The sequence below is a fragment of the Dermochelys coriacea genome, chromosome 4 (assembly GCF_009764565.3).
Source record: "Dermochelys coriacea isolate rDerCor1 chromosome 4, rDerCor1.pri.v4, whole genome shotgun sequence".
In the NCBI taxonomy this organism is placed as follows: domain Eukaryota; kingdom Metazoa; phylum Chordata; order Testudines; family Dermochelyidae; genus Dermochelys; species Dermochelys coriacea.
In genome coordinates, this window is record NC_050071.1 from 139,379,463 (window position 1) to 139,399,038 (window position 19,576).

General features: G+C 36.7%; 1 protein-coding gene across 1 annotated transcript in view; it reads right to left on the reverse strand.

The window, feature by feature from the left end:
• The window catches only part of DNAAF9 (dynein axonemal assembly factor 9), a 136,489-nt gene that overhangs the window by 40,693 nt on the left and 76,220 nt on the right, over nucleotides 1–19,576 (reverse strand). Inside the window, exons 18-23 of the mRNA XM_038398852.2 lie at nucleotides 18,636–18,706; nucleotides 17,800–17,850; nucleotides 14,311–14,398; nucleotides 10,575–10,678; nucleotides 4,136–4,282; nucleotides 190–275 (exon numbers count right to left, since the gene is read on the reverse strand). Coding sequence (XP_038254780.1) covers nucleotides 190–275; nucleotides 4,136–4,282; nucleotides 10,575–10,678; nucleotides 14,311–14,398; nucleotides 17,800–17,850; nucleotides 18,636–18,706 — 547 coding nt within the window. The remainder of the gene's footprint in view (nucleotides 1–189; nucleotides 276–4,135; nucleotides 4,283–10,574; nucleotides 10,679–14,310; nucleotides 14,399–17,799; nucleotides 17,851–18,635; nucleotides 18,707–19,576) is intronic.

A 19,576-nucleotide genomic window follows, 5' to 3' on the forward strand; every position in this document is an offset into this window, starting at 1 on the left:
TTGTTCTTATAACAACTCTCTGTAAAACATCTAATATTTCATCATCATTCTGGCTCTTCAAGTGAATCAGCTATAAAACATTCTACAGTGCTTGAGAGGTCACATAGCTCGACTGAATGTTAAACAGAAAACACTACACTATACGTATAATTATACATGAATGCAAGAAGATGAGCAACATCAACTTACAATCTCTTTTGTTCTACAGATAGGAAATCTGCCTGGACCACCTTTAAAGATACTCCTAAGTTTGTCTGTTGCCACGAGGAGAAAACCTGAAATAAAACAAAAAAACAAATCTTACAACACTGGATTCATTTGGTTTTCACACATTTGAAATGTTAGTATATTAACAATCTAAGAGTCTTTTAAAAATATTTTTCTTTCATACAGCAAATTAAGTCTCTTATCTACAATGCCAACTCAGAATGCTTCTTTTCTTTAAAACAGAAAAGCCCCTCACTAAACAACCATCTCCAGCCATCCCATGACTGAGAAAGCTGAGTGGTAGGAGAAGCCACAATCATACATATTTGGAAGGAAAGATGTTTACCCCACATAAGGCAAGCAAAACTAAAACAAAAAAAATCAGGGAATTGCCAAATAAATGTTCAACAGTACTCATGCATTTACAGGAAAATAATGGACACTGATTTCAGGTAGCTTCCTAATGCAGAGTTGATATTTCCAATAAGCATCCCACTACTAACCACACTGGGACTGAGACAAGGCAAAAAGAAAGGGGAAACTGTATACCAAATGGCAAACAAACTGGGCTGTGACATTACTTGTGGACGCTAAACTGTGTGACATACGAAATGGACAAACCAGAATTGTTTACCTGAAATTGAAGTTCTGAGAGTTATATCTTCAATGATCCACATTACTGAGAGAAATGAGGATGAATGTGACTTGCAACCCCTAATTTCAAGATTTTAAGCCAGTCTCACAACGGACGTACCAGCATAATGAAGATAGATATCTTCAGCCATCAACTGCTAACTCCTATTCAACCCCAATGCTGCTAAACTATGCCAATGAATAATGCATATCTCAAGGAAGTTGAGAAATGGTTCTATGATACAGCTCTATCACACTTTTACGTGAAATAATCTCTCACCCAATGCAGCACCATTCACACTTAAAACACGATATAATTATACAAGTTAGGTCATACATCTACTTTCATTGCTAATGACCACTAAATATTTACAACCCAATTTCTTGCAGCAAGATAGGAATTGGATATGTGTACACTTCCTTCAGGAATATGGAAGCCCTGCAACTTTCAAAAGAATAAAAGTGCCTAAGCCTTTTTTCTAAGAACTCAGTTCCTAGTATGAGAGGAGGGAACCCTATAGTTCTCTAGAGTCTATAGCATTGCAAGAGATGAGCAGATATAGGACAGCCATACCATTCCATCAGATACCTCTTTGTGAATATAGGGTTCTTCTGCTTCCTTAAACTAGAAGCGACAATGAAACTCTAAAATGGACAGTGGTATGAAAAGCCAGAAGAGTTCACATTAATGGCTTCTGCACTGAGAAAAGACACAGGACTCAATGCCTATTGCCTGGATACCACTGAATTGCGGTGAGCAGAAGGGGATATTTAAACGGTTTCAGAGCTCTAAGCTTGTTTTGTATCAATGAAAATCCTACAAACTTATGCACTGTTATGACAGAAGAAACATATTAAACTCCTGAAACAGAAGAAGGAAGCTCCACATTTCCTTTGCTTCCAGTGGTAACTAAAATATGGTACCTAAAACACTGGACTGGTTCAGTTCAAAGGGACAAAATGGTGCAAACAGAAGTAATAACTTGAACCTTTAAATCAGAGCAGACCATGAGAGGGAACATGAGACTTAAGTTGTTTTCAACACTTCCCACAAGTTTCTTCAATCCCAAGGCGAATGTAAGAAATTAGTTCGATCTACGTACAACTGCCTTCAAAGTCAAGTGTTTTGTACCATTGATCTGATTTTACTTTTACTGAGGTGCTGATTTAACTTCTTGAGACATTGGCTTAAATCTTATTCATGCTACTCTGAAAGGCACTGTGTGCCCAGAAGTCAGATTTAGAGGAATCGGGAGCAGATGTTACAGAAGATTTTAAGGGCTTTCCATCCTCTAAGTAAAGGCCACATCTACAGTCACACTTTTCAGTATAAATTGCTGAGAAATAAAAAGATGAGACAAGAGAACAATCTTCCAACAACAATTTAGCATCTCAGCACTTGATGCTTTTTACTTTGAAATCCTAATGCATACAATAAAATTAAAAACTATGACATTATTATTGAAGACAACATATTACTCTTTTTTTTGAAGTGTTAATGTCCAACTGGAGAATTTTAATGGCCTGCTTAAAATCCTGAGACTGTTCTGCCAGACTAAATATGTAATGATTATAAAATGTCCCTTACGAAACGCAGCCTTCTCCATACTTTCCAGTACAATCTACTTTGTGAGTGAGACTATCAATTGAAGGGGTACCTGACAGTACTAAATCTAAACACATGAAGCTTTTATCTTCTTTAAAAAGACTTCCTAGGATCATGATCCATAGGCATATAATCAGAAATATACAACAAACCACTCCAATTTCAAGCATAAGGACATCTTAATGCAAGTGATAACAGTAGAAGAATTCACTTGATACAAGGATGATTTGTGGCACCTTAGAGACAAACAAATTTGAGCATTGGCACCTTAGAGACTAACAAATTAAGATGCCACAAGTCCTCCTTTTCTTTTTGTGGATACAGATTAACACGGCTGCTACTCTGAATCCGGTCACTTGATACAGTACACTTCCAAAGGATGCTATTACAGAATGGTAAGAACAAGCTATTCAAACACAAACATTTTCCCCCGACTTGAATCATTAGTTTTTCTATTCTAATGATCAGATTTAAAAAGATCTTCAAAATTTTCTCCAGGACTTATGACTCCTCTTCAATAAGGAGAGCTTCTCTACCTCTTTATGATTCCTATAAGGATAAGTTTAACTGACCAACATGCTTTGGCTAGTAATTAGATAAACTACTAATCTGGAAACAGAGAAACAAGAGGACTCATGATTTCTGGGTTGCCTGGGATTGGGAATATCACAAATTAAACCAACAGTTTAAGAGACAGGAGGCAGTGGAAGGGGACATTGGGAAGATACACAGCACTATGTTAAAAAGCAAGCTATCATTACATCTACAGAGAAGACAGTGCACTGGTCTCAAATATTCATAAAAAATATCTTGTGTTAAAAATATCTGTTAAAATTATCTTTAATTCAGTAGATAGATTTGACATGATTGATTTAGATAGTACAAAAAGTATATATAATTACTGTAGCAAAAAATATACACCAGTGCCATACCTGAAATGTGACTATTACAGCCTTTATACTCTACAACCCAAACTCATTGGCTAGAAAGGAACACACGTGATAACTATAACAGCGACTATAGGGTAATATGCTAATGACAATCATAATTTGAAAGTTATCACTAGGAACATGTACAAAAGTTAAGAAAGATTTTCTCACACAGAAGATTTGAGGAGTCAAGCACAGAGTCACATTTCTCTCATACTGTTGGGAGAAAAGGCACTGGTGATTAGCAGCTAGATATAAGGCTCATATGGCCCATGCCCTGGGACCTGGACTAGATGATCCAGGGAGTCTCTTGGGCCTTAATGTCTACAAATTAAGTTCCAGAAGCTTGAGGTGAGGGGGAGGGGTGGAAGAGTTGCTCTAGGTCACATCACTAACAGAAAGAGATGATTACAATGAATGCTCACCTTCAGAAAACTGCTACCCTTTAACTTGTCATATTAAGACTTTGAGAAGTTGAGCTTTGAGAGCTTATCTTAAATCCAGAATCTGATTTTATTTTTAGTCAGGTGCTGATTTTACTTAATAGCTGCACTGACTGTGGCATAAGGAAGTCAACTGGCTTGCCTAAGATCCCATGGTGAATCTCAGTGACTCATCCTGTATTAGGAGCCCAACTCCCATGCTCTAACTACCTGCTTATCTCACTTCTTGAAACATCTTCCTTTAGCCTTTCATCACATAGATCATTATATGGGTATTTTTGTTACACTTTAAGCAAGATAGTATTTATTTACTTTACCTGTGAATAAAAAGCTTTATAGATCTTTGATTTTGGGAAAAGTCCAATCATCAGGAAGTTGCTTGGGGTATGGAACTGAACTGGTAGATGAGCAAGCAAGGAACTTTTGAAGTCTATAAAGAGAGCAGCCACAACGCTGGTAGAATCCTAGAAAGGAAATAAAAGCAAGTTTTACAATAAACAGTTTTGAGAATTCAAAAAAATCATTTTTGTTATATTTATATTAGTATTATTTCTCCAATCTATAGCACTTTATAGTCACATTTACTGTGCATCCTTTCAAGCCTGAAAAGGCTATCCCAAAAGAGTTTCAGTACAGAAACATAGCAGAAGGACCCACCATAATAAGTGATAGGATTTTCAGATAGCCAGTCATAAGACAAATTCTTTCTCCTGTGGTATTAAAGAGTTAACATAAGTTTGAAAGGGGCCTTCAAGATTGGTCAGCTGGACTTTTTAAAAAAAAAAACGACCAGAGTTGCCTTTCAAAAATCTCTGCACCCTCTAAGACAAATTTTCTTCTTGAAGCGTTCAACTGTGGCTTTGAGGTTTAGGCAACCCACCATCATCCATACGCTATTTTTCTCTACACTAGTAGTTCCCCAGATTCTCTGCTGGCAGACCTCTTTTGGAAGTATAAATGCCAAAATCTGTAACACTGAAGGTTAAAATGGATAGCATAGCGGTAAGTCAGGCAAGCTTACCTTACATCACAGGTTTCACAATTACTACCATAAGAGGAACTGAGCCAGTAGTGAAGTATGGCTAAGAGGTTTGTCAGTAGAGCTGCAGCATGTAAGTATATTGCAAGTGTCACGTCTATTTCATAAAGCCCCCTACAGAGTTTAAATTCAAATAAATAAGTCTAGTATTCCTACTGCCAACATTCTATGCTTGTAAGCCAACAGAAAATTGAAACTAATGAGACTCCTGTTCCCTAGAACTCATTAAAATGGGATTCTTGTCAATTTAAATCTCATTTTGATTTAATAAAATTATGTTGTATTTGCATCCAACAAATCTCAATGCTTTTACAAACATTAATGAAGCCTCAGTATCCTGTAATGAAGATAATTTTCTCTACTTTACAAAGGTAGAAAGTAAGGTTCTATCACTCTAAATTCATGCAGGACATTGGCGGTGTTCTTTTTTCAAAAAGTTTGACTCCTAGCCTCCTTGCTAAATAGAATAAAATACCACAGGTACAGCATAATGAAGTTTTGTGTGCACATATTCCGGATCAGAAACACTGCATCCTGGGAGGATTGGTGGTGTTCTGCCTAGGAGATGGAAGTCTAGTATTGTAGATCTTGCCTCTGACAGCTAGTAGACAAAAAAAATGCCAGTTTTATTTTGCAGTATCCTACTAATGAAAATTGAGAAGGAATCAAATTTTAGGCTGGTCAATGCTTAAATATGAATGCCTCAATCTGGGGAAGTCTTTCAGCATAGCCATCAACAAGCAGAATTCCTGCCCGGGCTACTGATCACTCAGAAGAGAGAAAAAGCCAAGGAGGATTTTTACAAAATCCATCATGGATGGCAACAACGACCACATGCCCTTTTTTTCTTTTTCCTTAAAGATGCAATAACCTTGCATACTATAGTGCAACAAGGCTCAGAAACAACTTCATTCTCCCCACCTCTACTAACTACTTCTCTGTTGTAAGGAACGTTTAGACCTGGACTTCAAAACCCATGGAGCTTGACCTAGAAATGAGTGTGTGTGTGTCATGCTCCGATCTGAACTGGGTTATGGTACCCATCGCTTCTGGGGCACAGCACCTCCCCCACAATGGCAGCTCCACAGCATCAATGAACGTGGAACAATCCAAATGTGGAAATGGGACCTGTCAAGGTTCCTTCCCCACTCTGAACTCTAGGGTACAGATGTGGGGACCTGCATGAAAACCTCCTAAGCTTACTTTTAACAGCTTAGGTTAAAACTTCCCCAAGGTACAAACTATTTTACTCTTTGCCCTTGGACTTCCACTGCCACCACCAAACGTTTGACTGGGTTTACTGGGAAAAGGTTGTTTGGGAACATCTTTCCCCCCAAAATCCTCACCAAAACCTTGCATCCCCCTGCCTGGGGAAGGCTTGATAAAAATCCTCACCAATTTGCATAGGTGACCACAGACCCAAACCCTTGGATCTTAAGAACAATGAAAAAAGCATTCAATTTTTTTACAAGAAGAATTTTAACGTAAGAAAAGGTAAAAAATAATCACCTCTGTAAAATCAGGATGGTAAATACCTTACAGGGTAATTAGATTCAAAACACAGAGAATCCCTCTAGGCAAAACCTTAAGTTACAAGACAGACACAAAGACAAGAATATTCATTCTATTCAGCACAGACTAATTTCTCAGCCATTTAAAGAAATCATAATCTAATGCATATCTAGCTAGATTACTTACTAAGTTCTAAGACTCTATTCCTGTTCTGTCCCTGGCAAAAGCATCACACACACACAGACAGACAGACCGACCCTTTGTTTCTCCCTCCCTCCAGCTTTGAAAGTATCTTGTCTCCTCATTGGTCATTGTGGTCAGGTGCCAGCGAGGTTATCCTGGCTTCTTAACCCTTTACAGGTGAAAGGATTTTTCCTCTGGCCAGGAGGGATTTTAAAGGTGTTTACCCTTCCCTTTATATTTATGACAGGACCATACACAAGCCTCAAGTCAGCAGCAACAGTTTGGAATCCCACATCAAGAGGCAAATTATTTTAACCAGAAAAGGTAACAGCTACTTCGTCGTTCGCTTTACATTTGTGTAAACACAGTAAATTTCCCAAGCCATTTGTGTTATGTAACTATATTTGCTTAACAATGCAATAAACAGAACCAAGCTTTACAGAAGCTTTCAAAGCATATTATACAGCAGTACACCAAGATGATTTCTTTTCTAAAGGAAGATAATAAACCTCACTAGCCAGCAAAGTGCAATTCAAAAGGTCAATAATCACAAAAAGCCTTAAAATATATCTTACACTGTGCTTTCAAGAACTACTAAAACTATGAAGTCTCAGAATTGGTGAGAAGTTAATCCTACCCAGGCATTATTTATGATGATTAAATCAAGCTAGACATAAAAATTCTGGACACAGCACCGTTAAAGATTAGCGGCATTTGAACTATCAAAGCTTAAACTGAAAAAGTTACTATTCAATCACTTGGCATTTTAATTTAAATGTATCTAAAACTTGTACTGCAACTAGATGTTTCTGCATTTACAGAATTTGTTGCTTTTGTTCACTTTTTTGAAATGCTAGAGAAGTTTGAGAAAATTTTCTTGTGCAGACCTAAAGTTTAGGTTATGAGGGTCACAGCTCAAACACTAACAGGTGCTGTCATGCTTCTTTTTTGGTACTCCTTTCTACCATGCGTTTTTGTGTAGTTTATAGTTTACTACGATCTTCCTGTACTTTTAGTTAAGAGTCATAGTAATAATCTTCCTCTAACTAGAATGGAGAACACATGGCTTTCTTCAGAGAAAAGCATCAAAATTTTAAAAGCACAAAGCTCAGCCCATGCTAACTCACTGGAAATTAAGTGGCATGTCAACTCAGCAGCCATAAGAGTGGGAGTCCCAAGTCAACTTCCAAACCTATGTTTGTTCGGTTGACAATGTTACTAGGATTAGTTGTAATTAAAAGATGAAACAAAAAAAAATTAGAAAATCTAGATTTTAGAATTTTATAAGATGTGCATGTTACTTTGAGGTCCTACTTACTCTTGTTCGTAATACCTTCTCACTTGGAAATGCAAATGATTATCCTTTCCTCTGCATCTTTGTTACGCTCTACCTTCCAAAAACAGCACACTAACAATCCCCTTATCCTCCTGTCATGTTTTAATATTTTTAGCTCTATACCCTTGCTTCATGCCAAGTCAGTTAAACAATAAAATTCTCCTTCAAGGTTTTCCTTTGCACACAAACCTGGCAACAGTTCAAAAACGATAGCCAGACCCCATAAATAGCCAGAGTTTTATAAAAGTGAGTGCCTTGAATCAAACAATAGAAGGAAGGTCAGTGTTAAAATAGCTTATACAACTACAAAGAGTCGGTCAATATGGTATTAAAGAAAAGGCAGCTAAGGTTAGGGTCTCTCTACTGTTTTGCTTTTCAACTTTAAGCACATGCCTTTCTTGTATTTTACTTTTTTTAAAACTTTATGAAATCATATCTACACAATGCTCTCTGGAAGTCCTTGTACAGCAACTTAAAGTACTTGAGACTGAAGAAAAACAGGTGCTTTTCTTTTTAGAGCACATACGAAACTTTGTGCTCATCCCAAGTAATCTCACATTACCACTCTCAGTAATAAACTATGAAAACAAGAAATGACTGTAGTTAAAACAGATGCGTCTACCTTTAAATGGAGAAGTCCACACTAACCCAATTCTTAATTCCCAGAAGTCGCATCACAGCAAGACATCAGAATCAGCATATATTTAACATGGCAAATCATCGTGTAATGGACTAACAATTTGGTCAGAAAGTGGCAAAAGGTAATGTCTGCTAAAATAATAGTGTAACGTGTCATTCCATATTATTTATGAAAATATGCTTATGATATGAATATGACATAACAGATACACTTTATGCAAGATGGCTCATGTGAGATCTCATTGGAAAGATTATGGTTTACTGAATGTGATTATACAATTTGTATGCCTGTATCATTTCTGTATCTGAAGTTAGGAACATTGACTATGTATCTGTATTTCAACTATGCTACTTTGGGCGATGCGCACTGCTAACACTTCAGGTACAACAATAGAAAAGCCAGACAGGGTGGATGGCCCATCAGCAAGGACAATGAGCTGTGAAAAGCTTGGTCTGCCTGTGGACACTCCATACTGCCATTGACTCATGGATGCTGTGATACTACAGGGTCAGGTGGTCTTGTCACCTCATACTAAAACATTACCTGGGATTTCTTGCAACTTTCCACTGTAAGAGAAGGGGGGAGTCAAGTTTGGGAAACAAAGGATTCCTGCCTTATGTAAATTCTATTTAAGGGTGGACAGGAAGGCAAAGACCACTCCTCCTCTCCATGGCCTGTCTGCCCAAGAAGAATGACTACAAAAGGGAAGGCAGGAGGGGGGTCCAGTCTGAAAAGGAATATAGCTGGAACTCTGAACCACAGAAACTTTGCAAACTGCCTGCAACAATATCTAGGGTGAGAAATGCTATTCGTAACTAATTTCTTTAGTGAAACTAGTTTAGTTTGCATGTTTGATTTCATCTACTTAGCAATCTGCTTTGTTCTGTTTGTTACCCCTTTACCACTTAAAATCTGCTTTTTATAGTTAATGATTTGTTTTGTTGATTATTAAACTCAGTTTCTGTAATTTCTAACTGGGGGCACAAGAAGTGTGCACACCTCTCTCCACATTGATGGAGGGGGTGAATTTCATAATATATCTTTGGGTCTGCACTCCAAAGGAGGTGGACAGCTGAATGCTGGAGCAAGTCCCTTAAGATAAATCTTCCCAGAGCTGATCTGCAGCTGGGTGTGGCCCTACCTGTGTGTGTGTGTGTGAGGAGGTTTTTAAGAGCCTGGTTCAGCAAGACAGGTTAAAGGGGGCCCATGCTGGCAAAACAGGTAGACTCAGTGGTATCTCAGCACATCGGGTAGCTTCCCAAGAGGTCCAACCCATCACAAATGGTTCATGTGGTTTACTGTAATTAACTGGAATATATATATATATATATAATAATGTAGAGCACATATGCAGCATGCTCTTCTTCCTCACTTTTCTCTCCCTGGGAAAGGTGAAGCAGCCATCCCTTTCACAGTGTCAGTTACACAATACTCTCCAACAGTAGATAAAGACACGTCTCATGACCTTTTAAATGATAAGTGGTACACTGCTAGCAACATCTGACTGAAGGTTTAAAATGTTTGGTATAGCTGCAGCACTTCATCTACAAACCAACCATGCGACTGGAGCTATGACTTGAAACACAACAATGAAAAAACTGGTTAAAATAAGTTGGCTAGATGTATAAAGGAGTAAAATACATTTTGTTTTCATTTACAGTTGTTACTTACTTCCAAATCATTTCACACTATTTTTTAAAAAAAATTAAGCTAATAAAAAAAGAAAACCCCTTTCCACTGCATAAAATAAAGCTAGCAGCCCAAACTACAAAGATATCCATGATGAAGTTCCCATCCTAAAAGCTTGTCCTACTTACAGTTCAGCCATCATGAATGTACAGTAAAACTAACACAAAGAATAGGAATTTGAATCCTGGAGTCCAAGAAGCATCTAAATGGCATTCTGCTGAATGTCAACAATATTCTGCACGTCTTACAAACACTATCATAAAGATTCAAACATGTTTTTGCTAGTTACTTCATAAATACCCCTGTAAAAAAATTAAAGAATCTCTGACAATAACTACAAACCACTGAAGCACTTACCCCATCATAGAACTCAATGGAATCCATATGATTTTTTGAAACAGTAATGCTCCCATGATGGGGATGGGAAAACAGAATACCATCTGAAAAGAAGTATAATTTACCTAAAATTGAAAATGGAAAGATTATTCATGTATGCAACACGCCACTACTTAGCAATATCTATTGACACTTTTTTCAAGAAAGTCTATTCAAGTTGTACAACATGATGCAACTGGTGTTTCAGTCCAAAATATCATCTTATGCAACAAAAGCAGAAGTAACGTACTCCACAGGAAGGCAATCCAGATAACATCTGTACATCTGTCCCAAACAGAAATTTTTACCAGATTTCTCCAGATGCTATCAGGGAAGGAAACACTAAGGAACTGCCATATTTGTGTAAGTTCTAAGCTCAGGAATCTCTTTAAATTATAATAAATAACAAAAATAATAATTTTTTGTGGGGCTTTAAAAAAATCCATTAATGATTAACTGCAAAACTGAGAAAAAACAGTGAATGCTGATTAGGAGAGATAAATAACGAAGATGGGCATGGTTTCTGTGTTTCACATTTCATAAGAATTTTTACACATTTTTTTTATTACACAATTTTTTATATCTATATAAAAATTTAAATATATATAAAATGTATTAACATGTTTTCTATAAAAGAGCCAACATCTGATACCTCAAGGAAAAATTTTAACCTATTAATGTCAAAACAGGGCCAACTTTGGACATGCTAATCTGGCCAGTGTCACTTTATATAAATTACTATTTTAGCCTAATAAACGGCAGGGAACAAGTTCTATTTTTCTTTCACCAATCCCAAACATTACTTTTGCTGTTAGTAGATATTATCTGCATATTTGGAGACTATCAAAGATTATAAAATCCAGTTCCTTTACTTTATTCGCAGACTCACTTATCTTCATATGCAGAATAAAATCTATCATTTTGGTCAGCAATTTTCAAACTTGCTGGTGATCCAGTAACAGTCAGTAGGTCACACAGTACTGTCTCCCCCTCCTAGTTTCCAGCTGATTTTACAGGCATCAAGGCTCTTAAGAAAACTTGGATGGCCTGTGGAAGCAGCTGGAAAGAAGGAGACGACAGCCTAGTTATCACAACAGCTAAACAAATGCTGTTCTAAGGAAGGAGCTCAGCTGTTAAATAAGAGAAGGAAAGGAACCACAAGCTGACATAAGCAAAACTGCTCCTGCTAGCTATAGCAGAAGCCAAGAGAGACCAGGAACTACCAGTGCGACCAGAGCCACTATTAATAGCCATTCCATCCAGGGGCCAGGGCAGCACTCTAGAAGAAAAGCACATAGGAGGAAGAAGAAAAGGAAGAGAAGTAAAAGAACGTTCAAGAGGAGTAGGAAGAATTATCTATTTCTCTATGGAAGGGAGAGACTAAATTAAGACAAAAATAAGGGACAGAATTGAGAGAGGATTAAATAGGATATACATCACACACACAGTCTACCAAATTATGGTATAATGAAACAATAGGTGTCTTAATACCTTCTCTCTTGAAAGAGAACAAAATGGAAGTTTATGGATACAAAATCTTTAGCATTCTATTCCAAAAAGAAAAACACCAATACAAAACAAATTAGCAGTTTTCAAAGTAGGACTTTCATAGTTCAGGTAGGTAGGTAAAGTGACAGATCAGCATTGTTTTTGTGAATACAATTGACTATTCAACTTCAAATATAACAATTAATGGGAGAGAATACTGGTTTTGAAGTTTGTATTTATATTTTCTTGTATAAATGCTCTCTAGCATTCCTCTTATGCCTGTGACTACCATACAGAAAGATCAATAAAATGGAACATTGCTGATGAACACAATAGGGAGACTAAAAAAAATACAAGTTTAAGGCCAGAATGAAGAGCACAATGAAAATAGAGGCACACAATCTAGCCTTCGACTGTGTATTAGTAATCCATGTCTTGGGACAATGGCATTTACTGTTCAATAAAGTGGCAGGTTGTATACAATTACACAGATGTCAGACTGTGGGTGTTTGGGAACAGCTTCATTACTCCCAAGGCTAAAACCACGCATATTGCAGAGTTAATATGCCTTTTTCTTGGGTGGTTGAGAAAAGAAAGCAAGACATGTGGCATGTCACAGAAGACAGATATCAAAACAGGGGACAAGTCAAAAGGAGGTAGTAAGTAAGGGAATGAATTATTTTGGGGGGAAATTCTATAGCCTCTCTTATGCAGGAAGTCAGACTACATGATCACAATGGTTCCTTCTGGCCCTGGAATCTATGAATCTAAGATTAGAGCTTCTGGAACAAAAAAGTAAGACCAGAAAGAGACTAGATTTAGCCTATATCCAAATGCCTGGGGTCAGGTTAACTTCCAAGTCACCTAATTACCTCACACAAGACCAGTTTGATATCATCCTACTTTCACTATTATCCAACTCTTAATATGGCAAAGAATGCCCTTTAAATTGGCAAGATCCTGTTAATGTATTAGATCAAAATAAAAGAATTCCTAATCACCACAAATATAATCCTGAAAAAGGAGGAAATTTTTACCAACCAATAGGAATAGAAACCATTTATACATGGAAAAAATTCTGAAAAAATATTTTAGATTTAAGTTGGAGTGAATTTAATCTTCATTAAAACAAGAGACTTGTCACACTGAACTGAGCCAACCACACAGTATCCAGGTACTACAGAAGTTTTCCCACACAGCTCTGCCAGCAAATGCAATTCAGCTCTGAAATGTTCTAATCCTGGTTCTCTTACTTAGGCACAAAGGGCCAGTCATGCTGAACTGTGCAGTCATCTGGCAGCGTGAATGGCTGGGGATGAGGAGGCCAAGTTCATGTTCCTTTGCTACATAAGCAAGAAATTAAATCAAGTCTACAGAGAACATGTAGTGCAATAATCCCTAGTGCCACCTCCTGGTAGATCCCCACCTCCAAAACGATCAAAAAAGATTTAATTTAACAGATCTCACAAAACAGAAGAACATGCTATTTGGCAGACGTTGCTGAACAGTTTAAAGAAACAAACCCAAAACCACTATTATTCTCCTCCCATGCTATAGAGAGACTCAAACCTCATTTTGTGCAACATTGCTATGGGTGGCTTAATACATTTCTCCACCTTGTAGTCAGCCTAAACTCAATCTTGCAATCTGAAAATTATTAAGCACAAGGCACATCATGCTATTTTCACCCTATCTCTGTATCTACTACTAAAAAAGATACTGAACAGATACTCCTAGACTGCTGCAGGACTTTTTTTTTTTCTCTCTCAAGTTTTCAACTTCTGCCTAGCACTGGAGAAGATGTAAATTCTCCAGCATCTTTATCTTGCATTTTGGCACCATAATAAAATTTCTCCTCTCTGGACAGAAGGACAAAGTGAATTTACCTTAAATATCTTAATACATAAATTATAGTTTTCTAAAGCTTATGAACATACTGCTTTGTGAGCTTCCAGACTTAAAATATGAAAAGAAACAAATGAAGCAGAGAATATCAATATAATGCCAGGGAAAAAAACGAAAAATCCTCTCAGTAAAAATAGCATTATTCTGAATTTGTTTCGCGCCAAGCATAAGTATACCATGTATGTATAATTTGCCTCATGTGTAGTTTGTCAACCCAAAGAAGAGCCTAGTTCACTACATGATTCATATCTTCTAGATTTGTGTAACTACTTAGAATGCTGAACTGTTCTTTAACACTTACAAAAGACAACAAAAAAAAACTCACCTTCCTCAGGCATGGCTTCTGAACTGCTAGAATAAATATATGCTCCATCACCTCCTGTGAGGAAAGTGCCTAGGAAGGATTCATCTTCCTAAAAAGGAAGCAAAATGTTTTACTCTAACATTACAGACTAACAAATTTATTAGAGCATAAGCTTTCGTGAGCTACAGCTCACTTCATCGGATGCATTTGAAGTGAGCTGTAGCTCACGAAAGCTTATGCTCTAATAAATTTGTTAGTCTCTAAGGTGCCACAAGTACTCCTTTTCTTTTTGCAAATACAGACTAACACGGCTGCTACTCTGAAACCTGTCATTACAGACTATATAGGTGATGGTGACTATTCATTCTGAACCTGACCAAGTTTTATACATTTGATTTACATTATACAGTAAAAGGATGGGTTTGCATTAAAATATACCATCTCTCAAAAAGAGAAGTCCCTTTTGCCCTTCTATGGTGACTCTACAAATGCAAGTTAAAAGATAGTACTCATACAAAAAATCTCTCGTTTTGTGGACAATATTTTCTCTTTCATTAAGCAGTTGCTGGCGTTCAAACTTATGAGACAGCTACTGCTGAGTGCATAATAGCTGCTCCATTTGCCTACACAGTCACTATATTATCATTTGTTGTTTAAGTACCTGGATTACAAAAAATGCTACACAAAACCAAATTCTGTTCTGTAAATACAATTCTGAATAAAAATAAGTACTTTTAATAAAAATAAAAAAGCCTAATTGATAAATAGTTTTAGAGTTCCTGTCAGACAATTAAAGGACTGAATTACAGAAAAAACAGATGCAACAAAAACAAGTAAATGGTAAAGGTTTATATTGAGAAAAGCTAGATCAGTGCATTAGATCCTTTCTGACTAACTTTGTAAGTATTGTACCTAATCTCTGCATATCCGAAGATAAGGTGGCTTTTAATGGCACAACTAAGGTCTGGAGTATCATTTTAAAAAGTGCTTCCCCCACACACAGTTTTGTAAAATAAAACCTATTAAGTTATTTTTCACATTCACAGAGCATCGGCTTTTTGTTTTTACATCATCAGTCCACTGAAATAAAAACATGTTATACAGTTTAATAGGAACAGAAATCACAAGAATATATTTATATTGAAAGGTTAGGCAACTGCAAATTAAACCACAGATGAAAAACTAAGATTTTTGAGATATTTCCAGATGCTACACAATTTTGTTCATACTTCCTATATGTATTTATTTATTTTAGGCATGTAGCCTGCTATAAATTAAAAAAAATATGTATATTAGTATTGGTCTTTTCAATACATATTTTTGATAACTCAACTCAAGGGGTAACATTATCTAAAACCAAAATTCCAAAGACGACTGATTAATAGAACTCTTTGGTGTTAGTTTTTAGCTGCTTGTTTGCAGTAAAGAAACCTGAAACTGTGTTTCTGTCATATTCACTGACGTAATCTGTTATTTTTGTACAATGTAGTTTGAAGGCAGGGGGGAAAAACGGGAGAAAAAGAACAAACTTCCTTATATACAGAAAGACAAATCAAATAATACATTATGCACAGTCCATTATACGAGGACATGTTGTTTGAAGGGCTGTTGATTAGTTGCAGTTAACTCAAAAAAATTAATCGCGATTATTCACAGCTTTAATTGCACTGTTAAACAAGAGACTACCAATTGAAATTTATTAAATATTTTGGATGTTTTTCCTACATTTTCATATACATCTTGTATTCTGTGTTGTAACTGAAATCAAAGTGTATATTTTGATTACAAATATTTACACTGTAAAAATGATAAAACAGAAAAAATAGTATTTTTCAATTCTCCTCATAGAAATACTGTAGTGCAATCTTTGTCCTGAAAGTGCAACTTACAAATGTTGATTTTTTTGGTTACATAACTGCACTCAAAAACAAAACAATTTAAAACTTCAGAAGCTACAAGTCCACTCAGTCCTACTTCTTGTTCAGCCAATCACTCAGACAAAAACGTTTGTTTACATTTTTTGCAGGAGATAATGTTGCTGTCTTCTTATTTACAATGTCACCAGAAAGTGAGAACAGGCATTTACATGGCACTTCTGTAGCCAGCACTGCAAGGTATTTACGTGCCAGATATGCTAAACATTCATAAGCCCCTTCATGCTTCCGGCCACCATTCCAGAGAACATGCTTCCATGCGGATGACGCTCATTAAAAAAATAATGCGTTAATTAAATTTGTGACTGAACTCCTTGAGGGAGAATTGTATGTCTCCTGCTCTGTTTTACCCACTTTATGCCATATATTTCATGTTAGGGCATCTCGGATGATGACCCAGCACGTGCTGCTGTTCGTTTTAAGAACAATTTCACTGCAGATTTGACAAAACGCAAAGAAGGTACCAATGTGAGATTTCTAAAGACAGCACTCAACCCAAGGTTTAAGAATCTGAAGTGCCTTCCAAAATCCAAGAGGGATGAGGTGTGGAGCATGTTTTCAGAAGTCTGAAAAGAGCAACACTCCGATGCAGAAACTATAGAACCCGAACCACCAAAAAAGAAAATCAACCTTCTGCTGGTGACATCTGACTCAGATAATGAAAATGAACATGTGTGTCTGCAATGCTTTGGATGGTTTTCGAGCAGAACCCATCATCAGCATGGACACGTCCCCTGGAATGGTGGTTGAAGCATGCGCATCTGGCATGTAAACATCTTACAACACCAGCTACAACAGTGCCATGAGAATGCATGTTCTCACTTTCAAGTGACACTGTAAACAAGAAGCAGGCAGCATTATCTCCTGCAAATGTAAACAAACTTGTTTGTCTAAGAGATTGGCTGAACAAGAAGTAGGACTGAGTGGACTTGCAAGCGCTAAAATTTTAGATGTTTTATTTTTGAATGCAGTATTTTTGTACATAATTCTATATTTGCATATTCAACTTTCATGATAAAGAGACTGCATTACTGTACTTGTATTAGGTGAACTGAAAAATACTATTTCTTTTAAAGAAAAGGAGTACTTGTGGCACCTTAGAGACTAACAAATTTATTAGAGCATAAGCTTTCGTGAGCTACAGCTCACTTCATCGGATGCAGCTGTAGCTCACGAAAGCTTATGCTCTAATAAATTTGTTAGTCTCTAAGGTGCCACAAGTACTCCTTTTCTTTTTGCGAATACAGACTAACACGGCTGCTACTCTGAAAACTATTTCTTTTGTCTTTCTACAGTGCAAACACTTGTAATAATAAATATGAAGTAAGCATTGTACACTTTGTATTCTGTGTTGTAAATGAAATCAATATATTTGAAAATGTAGAAAACATCCAAAAATATTTAAATAAATGGTATTATATTATTGTTTAACAGTGCGAATAATCGCGATTCATTTTTTAATCGCTTGACAGCACTTGTTATTTGTGATCAGATCTTGAAAGCATCACCTTTATGTTTTGACTAAATAAGTTTACCTTGAATCAGCAGCTGGTTTAAGTAGTATATTATTACATACCTTCACTATTTGCTGCGCCTTTTCAGACAGTTTCACTTCATTATCTTCAACCTGCAGGCAAAACCAAATTGCATTTTCCATTTATATTCACAGTGAATGAATGATCTGATTTTAAACTTGCTTTAATAATAAAAATGCTGCTCAACATTCATGGGAAACAAATGCCCTTTATACAGCTTTAGTAACAGCATTGGGTGACTAATGATATTCAAAGGTGGGGGACCAGATTCTGAGCTTTAAGCGACCTTTGCACCTTTCCAATTCTGCGCTGCTGTGGGGGCCAAAACACAGCATAACTTTGGCATCCAAGGGACTGCTCCAGTTAAAGCAGCCTCTAAAGGCCAAAGTGGCATAAAAGGGCTGGAGAAAGGAGAATCCTTCCTCAAATAATTTTTAGTAGACTCTCTCCCAGGGATCAGATCCTCAGCTGATGTAAATCAGCACGACTCCACTGACTTCACAGGAAGTGTGCAAACTGAGGATCTGGCCTCAGATTTCCAATTTTGTAGGAGCAGTTCTACACTGACAACAAGTCACGTTAGCTATCCAAGTGCTATAAAATGCCCAACAATTAATTCACTTCTCAAAAATCAGACCTGTCAGCTTGGATAAACCATTCAGCAGTTACTTACTTGTACATTTAAGATTGATGGAATGACTAAATACCTTCAGCATAAGCCATTTTCAGATTATTTAAAAGGAATGTTACTTACCAATAAATGGAGTTAGAGTATTCACACATGCTTTATATGTTTATATGTACCTATTTTTTCTTCAGGAGGAATGCATTTACAAAACTTACAGGGTATGAAATACTTAAGTTGCACTATACTAACCAGCCAAGAAACATATCTTGGGATAGCTGCAGTAAGAATGATGTAGCTGGTTTCTGTATTAATACTGCCATCTGTAGGAAAGCAAATGTCAAAAATAAAAGTAGTATTATTCCTTCTGAATTACTTACATACCTTATCAAACCACCTTATTTTCCTATTAGTCTCCACTACCAGCGATGAGGGTTTCAAGTTGCTATTAGTTTACTTATAAACTACTGATTCTCTAAATCATCCGTGTTCCTTACATGACAAGGTCTCCAGCCTTTTCAGTACCATCACCCATCCATCAGAAATCCTGCAGAGCACATTAACAGTCCTCATTCCTCTCTAGGACTCTTATTTGCCTTTCCCTTTTTGCCAACGTCCCTCAACCCTTCAGCTGTTTATTTTCTCTCTCTGACTCCCACTACTGCCTGAGCTAAACGTCTTTTACTTTTTCCCCTTTCTCCGCTTGTGGAGCTGGGAAAGCAAGGAAAAACGGAGCCTAGCTTTGGGAAACAACAGTCCTGACCAATATTAAACAGAACACTTCAGCATATGTAATATTGGTATTAGGGTTTTGTTGTTGTTGCTGTTTTATTTTATTTTTTTAAAAAGAGCAATCCACAAGAATCAGCTAAAACCCTCCTCACATTGTAAAAAAAAGGTGATCCACTTGGTTAGAACCCAATGTCTTGAGCAAATTTTCTATCTTATGCTATAGGAATTCTTAACACAAATGGCTTTGTTACCAAAGCCTTTGGCTTTTTTCACTCTTGCACTGTGGAAAATATCTAGTGGGATTTGAAGTTGGTTGAAGGTTACCTACTATTCTGTATTTTAAATCAAGACTGTTCTAAAAAACAAATAAAAGTTGCATCCACTTCATTTTTAGTTTTCATTTACTTGTTTCTAGCTTTGAAATAAATAGTACAGGATGAGAAAACTATATATGAAATAAT